General features: G+C 50.6%; 1 protein-coding gene across 6 annotated transcripts in view; it reads left to right on the forward strand.

The window, feature by feature from the left end:
- Positions 1-12,591, forward strand: part of UBAP2L (ubiquitin associated protein 2 like) — a 26,938-nt gene extending 14,347 nt beyond the window's left edge. For 2 of the 6 annotated variants that reach the window (XM_083165987.1, XM_083165988.1), the window contains exons 25-29: positions 1,312-1,417; positions 2,080-2,196; positions 3,697-3,764; positions 3,971-4,168; positions 12,065-12,591. In XM_083165987.1, coding sequence (XP_083022113.1) covers positions 1,312-1,417; positions 2,080-2,196; positions 3,697-3,764; positions 3,971-4,168; positions 12,065-12,160 — 585 coding nt within the window. In that variant the 3' untranslated portion in view covers positions 12,161-12,591. The remainder of the gene's footprint in view (positions 1-1,311; positions 1,418-2,079; positions 2,197-3,696; positions 3,765-3,970; positions 4,169-12,064) is intronic. The other 4 variants (XM_083165990.1, XM_083165992.1, XM_083165989.1 and 1 more) reach the window with 3 other exon arrangements.
- Positions 12,592-16,531: the final 3,940 nt, after the last annotated feature.

Consider the following 16,531-nt stretch of genomic DNA (forward strand, 5'->3'; position numbering starts at 1 on the left):
ACGCAGCCTTAAGTAACCGGTGCCCTTTTATTTTCATGAACTTTTAAGGGAGAATCCTTCTTCTTTATTTTAATCAATAAAAGCTTCAAAATCTCACAGGCATCAAATAAGACTTTGTTTTACCAGTAATAGTTTAGGTTCCTGCACACTGTAGATATTCCTTATGAGAGCGCAGGCTTGTCAGCCTGGCATATTGCGTGGTACACCTCCTACGTAAGGCTGCGTTTTACATGTAAAGGATTTCCTTACAGAACCTGACCTGCCAGTCACCGCCTGGATTGTGTTACACCAATGGAGAATCCTGTTCCCCTTTTTTTTTTTTTTAAACTACGAATTAAACTCACCCCATTTCTTAGCCGTATATATGACCATTTGACGCTGTCTGTTTTCCTGTGCTGTAACATGTTTTGGTAAATATATATATTTTTTTGCCTGATTGTAAATATCTCAATACTTAATAAAAGTATTTTCAATAAACTGTGCCAAACTGCTCCTCTTGAGCGTTCCTTATTACTTCTGGGCTCCGACGTGGCGCTGGCCCCTGGCGGTTGTACACAGGGGTTAGTCTCCTGCCAGGTGGTTTTGGTGTCGTACCAGGACATGTCCGAAGTCTGTGACTGTTGATGTTTCTCCAAATTGACACTCAAATTCTAGACTCAGAGTGACTGGGCGATAAAAGGTGGCAGCGGGGTCCTTCTGTGCCTGCTACATGGGCGTATGGTGGGTGGAGTTGTGCGTCTACTAGGACTGGCATGTTTGGTAGCTAGAACTGCAGCACTCTAGTCTCCCTGCACACGGCTATAGACCCGGGAGAGTGTCTGCCCGCTATGGACTCTATTCCCCTATGTTGGAGATCTTCTCCAGGTACGTTCCCGAATTCTCCGTGCTGAGGTGAGAACACGGCCTGCCTTCTGTTTGTCTGGCATTGGTCCTCTCACTGGTGGTCTTGGCACTCTCTGCCACGCTGCTTTTGTCCTGCAGACGTCAGTCATTCCCTCAATGACCCCACACTGATTATGTACACTTACAGTTCTGCCATAACCACTGGACTGCGGGCATGCCAATGTCACCACACATGAGAACGGATGACCGGAGTGGGAGGGCAGAGCATTATGTAGTATCAGATCAGCATGCAGTAAGGACACAGACATTGCAGCTGGGGTGAAGAGGACACACAGTCCTGGCTGCAAATTGTCGCATTCTCGCCTGCCAATGTCTCTGAAGTGTCACCTGTTGTCTAGCAGCTACAGAGACTTGTCCTGCTGATCCGGTGGGTGTTGAGCTCACACTTCACTCTTCTCTCCCCCCTAGGTGGCGCCTACCACTACAAAGCAGCACGGGGTGAATGTCGGAGTTAATACATCGGCTGGGGCCTTCCAGCAAGCTCCCAGCTATGGCTCCCACGCTTACAACACTGGTAAGGGAAACGCTAACTATGGGTCAGTGATGGGGTCATTTTCATCAGGCAAACACATAAATACAGTGGTCCGTAGCCTCACACTTGGTGGTCTGTACGGTGCTGAGCAATGTAGTGTTTTACCTTAAAAGCAGACAATGCAAAGCTTTGTTTTTGGGATCTCCTGTGGCCCGGGCTCTCTGGTCTAGCTGCGAACTGAATCATTTACTCCTCAGTGCACCCCCCACCACTCCCCCATCCCCAGTTGCCTCCACTCCTGCTCTTCCCTGCCTCTGTCCTAACTTTTCACTACAGCAGAGCATCTGCCCCCGCTGGTGGTCTGAGCAGCAGCAGGACAGCAGCTGTCCATTTAAAGCCATTCCAGGGGGGTCACTGTTGGGAGGCGTTAATAAATGAGAACCGGAGCTGGGGCACCAACGTGGTTCTACTTGCAAGAGGCACAAGATTAGTTTGTTCATTCCCCTGGAAAAGGGAGCAATGTCTGCGATACCCGGCCCAGGAATCTTTCTATCCCACTTGTCAGGTTTCACATACCAGCAGTGTACTGTGGGGGGGTGGATGAGGGTTTGACAGAATGCTCCTCCTGGTGGTTATGCTTGGGTATGTGTCAGTGAATGAGCTTGGGGGTCCCTTCCTATGCTGAGGGCTGTGTCTATTCACAGGCTTTGAGGACTTGGGCCAGGTTTCCAGCGTGGGGGATTTCTGTAAGGGTGCATTTAGTGGGGCTTCTCCTGCTCAAATCAAACCTGCTGCTGCTTGCACCAATGGACCAGGCGCTGGTAAGTGCTCTCTCTGCTTCCAGCTTAATTTCCTTGTCTTTTATGTACTTCAGGTCCTGCCTACTCCCTACATCTCCCCTTCACCCCATCCCGTTCTGTGCTTCATCTTACTTCCCTTCCTCCTGCCTGCTCACTGCCACTTCCTTTACCATATCTTCTGCTGCTCCATTTTACATCCTTGCCCCTCTGCTGCCGACTTACCTTCCTCCTGCCACTGTATTCCTCCTCCCCCTGCCACTAACTTCCTCCTGCCACTTCCCTTCCCCTGCTCCTAAATCTTACTAACCTTCCTCCTCCCTGCTGCTCACTGCCACTTCCCTTCTGCCTGCCTATTCCGACCACTTCTCCCTTGCCCACTTTCCTTCCTTCTCCCTGCCACTTACCTTCCTCCTTCTCCCAGCTGCTTCCTACCACTTCTCTTCCTCCTCTTTCTCACTGCCACCTCCCTTCCTTCCCTGAAGTCTGCCACTTCTTTACCTCCCCCTTGCTCACTTCCCTTCCTTACTTCCCTATGTCCCTTCCATTGCCCCTGCCTCTATTGCACTCCCCCTCCCTTCGTGTGTAATTCCTGCTCCGTGACCTGCTTTAATGCTCTCTTGCACCATGTCTTCTTCCTACTTACACCAACTGATGCTCTAATGTTAATTACTTGGATATATTGCATTAGGGAATAAACTTAGGGGTTTCTTTTCATGAGGCTTCAGGTATTAAACATGATGATAATGATAAAGTTTATGCCCAAACTGTAAAAGGGCAATCATTTCCTTGGCCTAAAGGCTGTTAGTAAAAAATAACTCCCTTATATATTGCTGGCACTAACCTGATTGGCAGAGTAGGTTTTAGAACCCGACACACAGTATTTAAATAGCCTATACTTAGGGAAGATTCTTTCTCTGCTCCTAGAGTGTCGCCAATGAGGTGTAAGCTTGTGAGAAACTGCGACCAATGGCCATCACCTCCCTTAGGCCCACCCCAAGGATACGGACACCTTAGGGTTGTTATCTTGGCAGGCAATGATTCGTATTGCTGCTGCATTGTCTCACATAACTGCACAGACTAGAAATGCTCCTGGATCTCCCTTTAGATCTGTCCGCTGCTGTGTACCCCGGAGCCTTGGTCTATCTGCGGGATGACTTTCCCTTTACAGCTGGTCTGGCCCACGTGTGGCGCTCCATCTGTAATGAAACTACAAGTCCCAGCATGTCTTACCACTATTTGCATTTACGGAAGGCTAAAACTGGCAAGGCATGCTGGGATGTAAAGTTTCACAATGGCTACGGAGCCGCTCGCTGGCCAGACAAGCTCTATAACGTGTAAGTGCTACAGGTCTTGTACCTACCTGAAACGCTGCTGTTTGCCTTAGCATACCCCAATGGGCTGAGTAGAAGAACATGGGGTGTGCCAAAAAGTATTCTAATTATTTCTAGCTGGCTTGGGTTCAATTTTGCGCTGGAAAATCAGCCAAGAACTATGTGCAAATGTGCTGTGCTATCCCCGCAGGTGTGTCCGTCACCTCCAGTAACACCGGTGTTCCTGATATCTCGGGCTCCGTCTATTCTAAGACGCAGGTATGTCACAAGATGTACTTCTGTGTGGCAGAGGCTCGCATGTTTGCACAAGGCTTATGGGATCTTACTAGCATTCGGCTTCCCCTCCGTATTCTTCCCACTGTCCTTTCAGTCTGCAGCCAGGAAGGGTCAGCGTTTAGTGACAGCACAGCAGTGGCTGCTGCCAATGTCCCCTCACCTCTGTCTTCTCATCCTTTCTCTTTCAGCAATCGTTCGAGAAGCAGGCTTTCCACACTGGTACCCCGGCCACGTCCTTCAACTTGCCCTCGGCGCTGGCAAGTGGGGGCCCCATCAACCCAGCCACAGCAACCGCCTATCCCCCGGCTCCATTCATGCACATCCTGGCCCCACATCAGCAGCCCCACTCCCAGATACTTCACCACCACCTCCAGCAGGATGTTCAGGTAACCCAGGCCCCTTACTGTGGGAGGTAACAGGCCAATGTGATTTGTATTGTGTGTTTCCAGAGATATGCAAAGTCATTATTACCATGTAGAAGAATTAGATTAATTAGCAACACAATGGTAATTACTGTGTATGTCACCGGTAATATCAATCACATACAGTACAGTGATCAACACTACACCATATCCACGGGTTTTAGAGAGAGAGATCACCGTATACGTCCCCTGTGATAACTTACCTACAGTACAGTGATCAGCGCTATATACCGAGTTCCCGGGGCACCATATACATCACCTATAATCTCTCCCCTACAGTACAGTGATCAACACTACACCATATCCACGGGTGGTAGAGAGAGAGTTATCACCGTATACGTACCCTGTGATATCTTACCTACAGTACAGTGATCAGCACTATACACCGGATCCCCGGGGCACAGAGAGGGAGAGAGATCACCGTATACGTCACCTGTAATATCTCCCCTACAGTACAGTGATCAGCACTATACACCAGATCCCCGGGGCACAGAGAGGGAGAGAGATCACCGTATACGTCACCTGTAATATCTCACCTACAGTACAGTGATCAGCGCTATACACCGGATCCCCAGAGCACAGAGAGGGAGAGAGATCACCGTATACGTCACCTGTAATATCTCCCCTACAGTACAGTGATCAGCACTATACACCGGATCCCCAGGGCACAGAGAGGGAGAGAGATCACTGTATACGTCCCCTGTAATATCTCCCCTACAGTACAGTGATCAGCGCTATACACCGGGTCCCTGGGGCACAGAGAGGGAGAGCGATCACTGTATACGTCCCCTGTAATATCTCCCCTACAGTACAGTGATCAGCGCTATACACCAGGTCCCCAGGGCACAGAGAGGGAGAGCGATCACTGTATACGTCCCCTGTAATATCTCCCCTACAGTACAGTGATCAGCACTATACACCGGATCCCCGGGGCACAGAGAGGGAGAGATATCACCTATAATATCTCCCCTACAGTACAGTGATCAGCGCTATACACCGGATCCCCAGAGCACAGAGAGGGAGAGAGATCACCGTATACGTCACCTGTAATATCTCCCCTACAGTACAGTGATCAGCGCTATACACCGGATCCCCGGGGTGCAGAGAGGAAGATATATCACTGTATACGTCACCTGTTATATCTCCCCTACAGTACAGTGATCAGCGCTATACACCGGATCCCCGGGGCACAGAGAGGGAGAGATATCACTCTATACGTCCCCTGTAATATCTCACCTACAGTACAGTGATCAGCGCTATACACCGGATGCCCGGGGCGCAGAGAGGGAGAGAGATCACCGTATACGTCACCTGTAATATCTCCCCTACAGTACAGTGATCAGTGCTATACACCAGATCCCTAGGGCACAGAGAGGGAGAGAGATCCCCGTATACGTCACCTGTAATATCTCACCTACAGTACAGTGATCAGCGCTATACACCGGATCCCCGGGCGCAGAGAGGGAGAGAGATCACCGTATACGTCCCCTGTAATATCTCCCCTACAGTACAGTGATCAGCGCTATACACCGGATCCCCAGGGCACAGAGAGGGAGAGATATCACCGTATACGTCACCTGTAATATCTCCCCTACAGTACAGTGATCAGCGCTATACACCGGATCCCCAGGGCACAGAGAGGGAGAGATATCACTGTATACATCCCCTGTGATATCTCCCCTACAGTACAGTGATCAGCACTATACACCGGATCCCCGGGGCGCAGAGAGGAAGATATATCACTGTATACGTCACCTGTAATATCTCCCCTACAGTACAGTGATCAGCGCTATACACCGGATCCCCGGGGTGCAGAGAGGGAGAGAGATCACCGTATACGTCACCTGTAATATCTCACCTACAGTACAGTAATCAGCGCTATACACCGGATCCCCGGGGCACAGAGAGGGAGAGATATCACTGTATACGTCACCTGTAATATCTCACCTACAGTACAGTGATCAGCGCTATACACCGGATCCCCGGGGCACAGAGAGGGAGAGATATCACTGTATACGTCACCTGTAATATCTCCCCTACAGTACAGTGATCAGCGCTATACACCGGATCCCCGGAGCACAGAGAGGGAGAGAGATCACTGTATACGTCCCCTGTAATATCTCACCTACAGTACAGTGATCAGTGCTATACACCGGATCCCCGGGGCACAGAGAGGGAGAGATATCACTGTATACGTCCCCTGTAATATCTCACCTACAGTACAGTGATCAGCGCTATACACCGGATCCCCGGGGCACAGAGAGGGAGAGATATCACTGTATACGTCCCCTGTAATATCTCACCTACAGTACAGTGATCAGCGCTATACACCGGATGCCCGGGGCGCAGAGAGGGAGAGATATCACTGTATACGTCCCCTGTAATATCTCACCTACAGTACAGTGATCAGCGCTATACACCGGATCCCCAGGGCACAGAGAGGGAGAGATATCACTGTATACATCCCCTGTGATATCTCCCCTACAGTACAGTGATCAGCACTATACACCGGATCCCCGGGGCGCAGAGAGGAAGATATATCACTGTATACGTCACCTGTAATATCTCACCTACAGTACAGTGATCAGCGCTATACACCGGATGCCCGGGGCGCAGAGAGGGAGAGATATCACTGTATACGTCCCCTGTAATATCTCACCTACAGTACAGTGATCAGCGCTATACACCGGATGCCCGGGGCGCAGAGAGGGAGAGATATCACTGTATACGTCCCCTGTAATATCTCACCTACAGTACAGTGATCAGCGCTATACACCGGATGCCCGGGGCGCAGAGAGGGAGAGAGATCACTGTATACGTCACCTGTAATATCTCCCCTACAGTACAGTGATCAGTGCTATACACCAGATCCCTAGGGCACAGAGAGGGAGAGAGATCCCCGTATACGTCACCTGTAATATCTCACCTACAGTACAGTGATCAGCACTATACACCGGATCCCCGGGGCACAGAGAGGGAGAGATATCACCTATAATATCTCCCCTACAGTACAGTGATCAGCGCTATACACCGGATCCCCAGAGCACAGAGAGGGAGAGAGATCACCGTATACGTCACCTGTAATATCTCCCCTACAGTACAGTGATCAGCGCTATACACCGGATCCCCGGGGCGCAGAGAGGGAGAGAGATCCCCGTATACGTCACCTGTAATATCTCCCCTACAGTACAGTGATCAGCGCTATACACCGGATCCCCGGGGCACAGAGAGGGAGAGAGATCACCGTATACGTCACCTGTAATATCTCACCTACAGTACAGTGATCAGCACTATACACCGGATCCCCGGGGCACAGAGAGGGAGAGAGATCACCGTATACGTCACCTGTAATATCTCCCCTACAGTACAGTGATCAGCGCTATACACCGGATCCCCGGGGCACAGAGAGGGAGAGAGATCACTGTATACGTCACCTGTAATATCTCACCTACAGTACAGTGATCAGCGCTATACACCGGATCCCCGGGGCACAGACAGGGAGAGAGATCACTGTATATGTCACCTGTAATATCTCCCCTACAGTACAGTGATCAGCGCTATACACCGGATCCCCAGGGGGCAGAGAGGGAGAGAGATCCCCGTATACGTCACCTGTAATATCTCACCTACAGTACAGTGATCAGCGCTATACACCGGATCCCCGGGGCACAGAGAGGGAGAGAGATCACTGTATACGTCACCTGTAATATCTCCCCTACAGTACAGTGATCAGCGCTATACACTGGATCTCCGGGGCGCAGAGAGGGAGAGAGATCCCCGTATACGTCACCTGTAATATCTCACCTACAGTACAGTGATCAGCGCTATACACCGGATCCCCGGGGCACAGAGAGGGAGAGAGATCACTGTATATGTCACCTGTAATATCTCACCTACAGTACAGTGATCAGCGCTATACACCGGATCCCCGGGGCACAGACAGGGAGAGAGATCACTGTATATGTCACCTGTAATATCTCCCCTACAGTACAGTGATCAGCACTATACACCGGATCCCCGGGGCACAGAGAGGGAGAGACATCACCGTATACGTCACCTGTAATATCTCCCCTACAGTACAGTGATCAGCACTATACACCAGATCCCCAGGGCACAGAGAGGGAGAGAGATCACTGTATACGTCCCCTGTGATATCTCACCTACAGTACAGTGATCAGCGCTATACACCGGATCCCCGGGGTGCAGAGAGGGAGAGAGATCACCGTATACGTCCCCTGTAATATCTCCCCTACAGTACAGTGATCAGCGCTATACACCGGATCCCCAGGGGGGATGCAGTTAAAATCCCGGCGGTCGGGATCCCGGCGTTCAGAATCCCGACGCCGGAATCCCGACCGCCGAAATGCCGACACATTCTCCCTCCTGGGGTGTCCACAACACCCCTGGGGGAGAATAAATTAGTGTGCCGAGCGTAGCGAGGCACCGGGCCCGCTGCGTGGCGAGTGCTGCGTGGCGAGCGCAGCGAGCCCGCAAGGGGGGGCGATCCACGTCCCCCCCTTGTCGGCATTTCGGCTGTCGGGATTCCGGCGTCGGGATTCTGAACGCCGGGATTCAATACTGAATCCCCCCAGGGCACAGAGAGGGAGAGATATCACCGTATACGTCACCTGTAATATCTCAACTACGGTACAGTGATCAGCGCTATACACCGGATCCCCAGGGCACAGAGAGGGAGAGAGATCACCGTATACGTCACCTGTTATATCTCCCCTACAGTACAGTGATCAGCGCTATACACCGGATCCCCAGGGCACAGAGAGGGAGAGAGATCACCGTATACGTCACCTGTAATATCTCACCTACAGTACAGTGATCAGCGCTATACACCGGATCCCCGGGGCACAGAGAGGGAGAGAGATCACCGTATATGTCCCCTGTGATATCTCACCTACAGTACAGTGATCAGCGCTATACACCAGATCCCCGGGGCGCAGAGAGGGAGAGAGATCACCGTATACGTCACCTGTAATATCTCACCTACAGTACAGTGATCAGCGCTATACACCGGATCCCCGGGGCACAGAGAGGGAGAGAGATCACCGTATATGTCCCCTGTGATATCTCACCTACAGTACAGTGATCAGCGCTATACACCAGATCCCCAGGGCACAGAGAGGGAGAGAGATCACGGTATACGTCCCCTGTGATATCTCACCTACAGTACAGTGATCAGCGCTATACACCAGATCCCCGGGGCGCAGAGAGGGAGAGAGATCACCGTATACGTCACCTGTAATATCTCACCTACAGTACAGTAATCAGCGCTATACACCAGGTCCCCAGGGCACAGAGAGGGAGAGAGATCACTGTATACATCACCTGTAATATCTCACCTACAGTACAGTGATCAGCGCTATACACCGGGTCCCCGGGGCACAGAGAGGGAGAGAGATCACCGTATAAGTCACCTGTAATATCTCCCCTACAGTACAGTGATCAGCGCTATACACCGGATCCCCAGGGCACAGAGAGGGAGAGAGATCACCGTATACGTCACCTGTAATATCTCACCTACAGTACAGTGATCAGCGCTATACACCGGATCCCCAGGGCACAGAGAGGGAGAGAGATCACTGTATACGTCCCCTGTAATATCTCCCCTAAAGTACAGTGATCAGCGCTATACACCGGATCCCCGGGGCACAGAGAGGGAGAGAGATCACTGTATACATCACCTGTAATATCTCACCTACAGTACAGTGATCAGCGCTATACACCGGATCCCCAGGGCACAGAGAGGGAGAGAGATCACTGTATACATCACCTGTAATATCTCACCTACAGTACAGTGATCAGCGCTATACACCGGATCCCCAGGGCACAGAGAGGGAGAGAGATCACTGTATACGTCACCTGTAATATCTCACCTACAGTACAGTGATCAGCGCTATACACCGGATCCCCAGGGCACAGACAGGGAGAGAGATCACCGTATATGTCACCTGTAATATCTCCCCTACAGTGCAGTGATCAGCGCTATACACCGGATCCCCGGGGCGCAGAGAGGGAGAGAGATCACTGTATACGTCTCCTGTAATATCTCACCTACAGTACAGTGATCAGCGCTATACACCGGATCCCCAGGGCACAGAGAGAGAGAGATATCACCGTATACGTCCCCTGTAATATCTCCCCTACAGTACAGTGATCAGCGCTATACACCAGGTCCCCAGGGCACAGAGAGGGAGAGATATCACTGTATACGTCACCTGTAATATCTCCCCTACAGTACAGTGATCAGCGCTATACACCGGATCCCCGGGGCACAGAGAGGGAGAGATATCACTGTATACGTCCCCTGTAATATCTCACCTACAGTACAGTGATCAGCGCTATGCACCGGATCCCCGGGGCACAGAGAGGGAGAGAGATCACTGTATAAGTCACCTGTTATATCTCACCTACAGTACAGTGATCAGCGCTATACACCGGATCCCCGGGGCACAGAGAGGGAGAGATATCACTGTATACGTCACCTGTAATATCTCACCTACAGTACAGTGATCAGCGCTATGCACCGGATCCCCGGAGCACAGAGAGGGAGAGAGATCACTGTATACATCACCTGTAATATCTCACCTACAGTACAGTGATCAGCGCTATACACCAGGTCCCCGGGGCACAGAGAGGGAGAGATATCACCGTATACGTCCCCTGTAATATCTCACCTACAGTACGGTGATCAGCACTATACACCGGATCCCCGGGGCACAGAGAGGGAGAGAGATCACCGTATACGTCACCTGTAATATCTCACCTACAGCACAGTGATCAGCGCTATACACCGGATCCCCAGGGCACAGAGAGGGAGAGAGATCACCGTATACGTCACCTGTAATATCTCACCTACAGTACAGTGATCAGTGCTATACACCGGATCCCACATAAAGCAGTATAACTTGTGGGCTACATGCCATAGCAGCCAGTATTTACCCTGCACACGAATCGGGCCCATAGTGTTGTACACTTTTGAAGTCTAAAGAGGTTCCCATGCCCTTGTTATTCCCTGTGTGGCACAGATAGTTATGCCATCACAGTGACGAGAGACTTGTGCTAGCCCCTCCACCACTGTTGGGTTGGTGCTCTCTCACCCATGCTAAAAAAAAAATCAATCTATCCCTTTATTTTGCATATCCGGCCGCTTTGCACCAGTTTTTGCAGATATTGTGCTACCAGCTGCTGCACGATGAACAGGTAATTGTGACACCGAGGCCCGCACATGGCCCGCACATGGCGGCACTCCACTCACATGCTGGGAAGTGTGCACTCTCCACTCACAATCACTTCTGTGCCACTGATTGGTGAAAGGTGCGTGAGTTGTGTTACCAGTTACCTGTTAGCGGAAGAAGCCCACTTTCCCAGAATGCTCTTGTCAGTTGTTTCGCCTGATCAGACCTATACTCAGGGGTATATAATAATGGTACTCCACATCTTGGATTAATGTTCGTTATTGTATTTAGAATTGTGATATTATGGTGAGCCATTGGTGATGGGACGGAGTGTTGAGCGCAGATCCGAATGTCATAGGAAATGCCCATTATCCTGGCTTTAGCTGTTTTGGGGCATAAGAGATTTTGCATTTGGCGCTGTTTTTCAAATTTGTGTTTTGTAGGGTTTTGTTTTTTTGTTGCTGTCCAGTTTGGCCCCTTTTTTGGATACATGTACAGTAAAATTCTGTGTAAATTGCATTTTAATTCCACTTGGCTGTTCGTGTCATAGTAAATATTTGGTTAATTTAAGAGTGCAGCGTTCTGCAAGTTGCAACCAAACTGGGTTACGATGATGCCCTTAAGAACTGACACCTTACTTACTGGCACCTTGCATTGCTTCTCTCCATAGACTGGCTCCGGACAGCGAACCCAAGGCGCCTCCATGCCGCAAAAGTCTCAGGCCAGCAAGTCCGCCTACAACAGCTATAGCTGGGGAACCAACTAGTGACGGACGTTTCCCCGAACAAAGAACATTGCAAAACTGAACTGATCGGCACAAAAGCATTGATAAACCTCCCCTCTCTCCATCCGTCTGTGCTGCCCCCCCTCTCCCTTTTATGTAATATAGAATTTGTATCCTCCCATTTTCTGCATTCGAATTATGAAATGTTTCCTATTTTGGCAGAAGGCTGGTCTTATTATTATTATTATAATGTTTTGTTATACCCCCTCACTCTTCCTCCCCCCCCCTCCTTTATTTTAACCTCTTTTTGCAGAGGTCAGAGAGGGGATGGGTGCACATCACCTCTGTATACATTAGGAAGGATTGCTATGAATTCTGCATTGTACGAATCATTAGTTGATGTGTTTTTTTGTACTGTGTTCTAAATTTAATGGATAAATGTGTCTTGTATATATAAAAGGAAAACACAGCTGCACGAGTCTCATTGCTGATTCATTTTTATGTATGGTACTCGCAGGACACGATGTTACAAAGATACCTCACCTGGCCGAAGCTCTGTATTGCAATCGTCATATTTGTGTATGCTGTCTCTGCAAAGGGTCTGTATACAGGAAAAAAATGTAGCCATACATTATGTCTAGTAGAGTAATATCAGCAAATCAAGTCTCTAGGAGTGTGGCTTATCCAGTCACTGGGACCCAGTGACATTATTTATAGTGCAGCCTGTCCAGTCGCTAGGACCCAGTAACATCACTGAGAGTGCAGCCTATCTAGTCACTAGGAGCCAGTGACATCACTAAGAGTGCAGCCTAGCTAGTCACTAGGAGCCAGTGACATCACTGAGAGTGCAGCCTAGCAAGTCACTAGGAGCCAGTGACATCACTAAGAGTGCAGCCTAGCTAGTCACTAGGAGCCAGTGACATCACTGAGAGTGCAGCCTATCTAGTCACTAGGAGCCAGTGACATCACTAAGAGTGCAGCCTAGCTAGTCACTAGGAGCCAGTGACATCACTGAGAGTGCAGCCTAGCAAGTCACTAGGAGCCAGTGACATCACTGAGAGTGCAGCCTAGCTAGTCACTAGGAGCCAGTGACATCACTGAGAGTGCAGCCTAGCTAGTCACTAGGAGCCAGTGACATCACTGAAAGTGCAGCCTAGCTAGTCACTAGGAGCCAGTGACATCACTGAGAGTGCAGCCTATCCAGTCTCTAGTAGCCAGTGACATCACTGAGAGTGCGGCCTGTCCAGTCGCTAGGACCCAGTGACATCACTGAGAGTGCAGCTTATCCAGTCTCTAGTAGCCAGTGACATCACTGAGAGTGCAGCTTATCCAGTCTCTGGTAGCCAGTGACATCACTGAGAGTGCAGCTTATCCAGTCTCTAGTAGCCAGTGACATCACTGAGAGTTCAGCCTATCCAGTCTCTAGTAGCCAGTGACATCACTGAGAGTTCAGCCTATCCAGTCTCTAGTAGCCAGTGACATCACTGAGAGTACAGCTTATCCAGTCTCTAGTAGCCAGTGACATCACTGAGAGTACAGCTTATCCAGTCTCTAGTAGCCAGTGACATCACTGAGAGTTCAGCCTATCCAGTCTCTAGTAGCCAGTGACATCACTGAGAGTTCAGCCTATCCAGTCTCTAGTAGCCAGTGACATCACTGAGAGTTCAGCCTATCCAGTCTCTAGTAGCCAGTGACATCACTGAGAGTACAGCTTATCCAGTCTCTAGTAGCCAGTGACATCACTGAGAGTTCAGCCTGTCCAGTATCTAGTAGCCAGTGACATCACTGAGAGTACAGCTTATCCAGTCTCTAGTAGCCAGTGACATCACTGAGAGTACAGATTATCCAGTCTCTAGTAGCCAGTGACATCACTGAGAGTACAGCTTATCCAGTCTCTAGTAGCCAGTGACATCACTGAGAGTACAGCTTATCCAGTCTCTAGTATCTAGTGACATCACTGAGAGTGCAGCCTATCCAGTGCGCAAATAACCTCCCTGGGAATGTCATGAGTAGTTCAGAGATAGTAGGGGAGCCTGTCACTGATACCCCTTTCACACTTGCGCGGCTTGCAAGTGCTTTCACACTGGCCACCCGACCCTGAATGAAGTCGGGCGGGTGGCGTCATCTGGAGGCTTGGCCGGGGCGGCGCTGGGAGATGTCAGCACCTCCCAGTGGCTCGTTTTCACTGCAGTGAATGGGATCTGGGTCACGCTGACACGGAATACTCTTTCACACTCGCCACATGCCGTGTTGATTCCGAAAATCAGGACCTGGGTAGAAATTCCGGAATGCTCAACACGGGATGCGGTGACCAGACCCTTTCACACTGAGCTAAATCCCAGGTTGAGGCACGTTCATGTGTGAAAGGAGTATTATCTACTATAAAGTATAGAATTCGGGGAAGTCTTGATATTAATAGTGACAATAGCAGTACCCAGCTCAAAAGGCCTCCGCTTACATGTGCCCAAGTTCCCAAGTCTTCTGCAACAACAGGGTCATCTGTAAGAGATACATGGAGCGAAGGCTACAGACGGGCCGTCATGCTTGGAGGAGGTGCCCAACCTTTGTCACATTTGGGGAGAGTTAGGGTTAGTTCTGTGTCCCAGTCGGTGTTCTGCCCGTCGGCATCTTGACTGCTGGTATCCCATAACCGTAAGAGGTCGCCAGTAACATTCCGCACATAGTAATCGATAACTAGTAAGTCTCCGCCCAACTCTGTCCAGCCCTGTACCGCCGGCTCTCTGCACCACTTCCCTCTGGATTGATCCCATTCCTGGTGGGTCCTGTGGCTTACTGTGGGAGCTATTGGATAGGGGCGCAGGACACCCCCTTTTGCATATGAGTGTCGGAGATGGGTACCATTGGCCCCATAACAGATTTTTAAGGGTCCCTTTCTACCACCCAATGGTAAAAAAGTATATAGCACATATTACTTTTACAGGGAAGGTGGCCCTTCTCTTACTCTGGGCCCCAAAGCAGCTGCACCCCCTATACCAGGGGTGGGCCACATGCGGCCCGCAAAACGCTCGCATCTGGCCCGCCACTCCTGCATGATTGTACCATCCCCACACAGCACAGGGACTTTGTAAAGTGCCTTCGTTGCTGCTCTGTGCTCTCCTAACTAGTTCCGCTGCCGCCGATGCATGACAGTGCCGCGCCATCCCCGCACAGCACTACTGGGAGTGTGGGAGGGGACGCGGTCACGCAGTGGCCACACCAACCAATGGCAGGGAGGCGGCTTCTGCGTGACCAGTAGTGCTGTGCGGGGATCGCGCGGCGCTGTCATGCATCAGCGGCAGCGGAACTAGATAGGAGAGCACAGAGCAGCAACGAAGGCACTTTGATCAGGACAGGAGGATCCTGACTTTGTAATCAGGGATCCATCACTATACTTGGTTGGAGACACTCGTCTCAACCTCTGGCACACATGGATGTCTCTCCACACAGTCCACAGGACAGCTCTCACCTTCCACTGAAGCACCAGGCAGTACTCGCTGTTCTGCTGCAGGACATCACACTGTACTGTGATCTTCTCAATGCAGGTACACTACAGCCAAATGCATTCCCCTCTTGTCTTCTGCAGGGGCTCCTTCTCTCAATGCGTATCTCTTAGCACTGCTACCATTATACTTTGGGGGACTCTTCACAGGGACCCTTTAACAAACAGAGCATCCCCTTCTGCTGTGATGTGGGGGACACTCTTATATGCACCCATGGGCTCCTCGTAGTTGCTGGGTATTTCCTAATGCCGCCTGTTACCCACCCCTGTCCTATGTACTAGTCATCAATGCGTTCTATATATAAGCCACTAGGAGGGCAAAAGGGAAGCTGGCTAAATGAGGCATGGCCTGGCAGAACCTCCTGTCCTGACTGCCCTCTGGCAGACTCCACCACAGTAAAAGTAACTCAGTGCTGCAGCGTTATATATATATATATATATATATGTATATACATACACACACATAATGTACATGGTTGTGTAGGTAGGGGCCCCACTGCACTGGGGGCAGCACATAATGCCCCTGCCAACCTGTGCTGCCACTAAGGAGAGCCGGGGTATTTCCTCCCTCCTCCTGTGATTTGAGTGACATGCTGAGATGCTAGGAGGCAGGTGGGGCGGAGCCAAAGAGCCAGTCCTGGAAGACGCTGGGCGGCTTGTGGGGCAGCACTATGCTTTGATTGACAGATATTTTGTGTGCGGCCCTTGAATATTTATTGGAAGTGTAAAGCGGCCCCCCAGCCAAAATAGTTGCCCACCCCTGCCCTATACCTATGGTAGTTACACCCCTGTATATAACACATGTAACTGGAACAGGGAAGGTGGCCCCTCTCAGCTCTGGGCCCCATAGCAGCTGCACCCCCTGCACCTATGGTAGCTACACCCCTGTATATAACACATGTAACTGTGACAGG

Source organism: Crinia signifera, chromosome 12, assembly GCF_055691185.1.
Source record: "Crinia signifera chromosome 12, ASM5569118v1, whole genome shotgun sequence".
NCBI classification, from domain to species: Eukaryota; Metazoa; Chordata; class Amphibia; order Anura; family Myobatrachidae; genus Crinia; species Crinia signifera.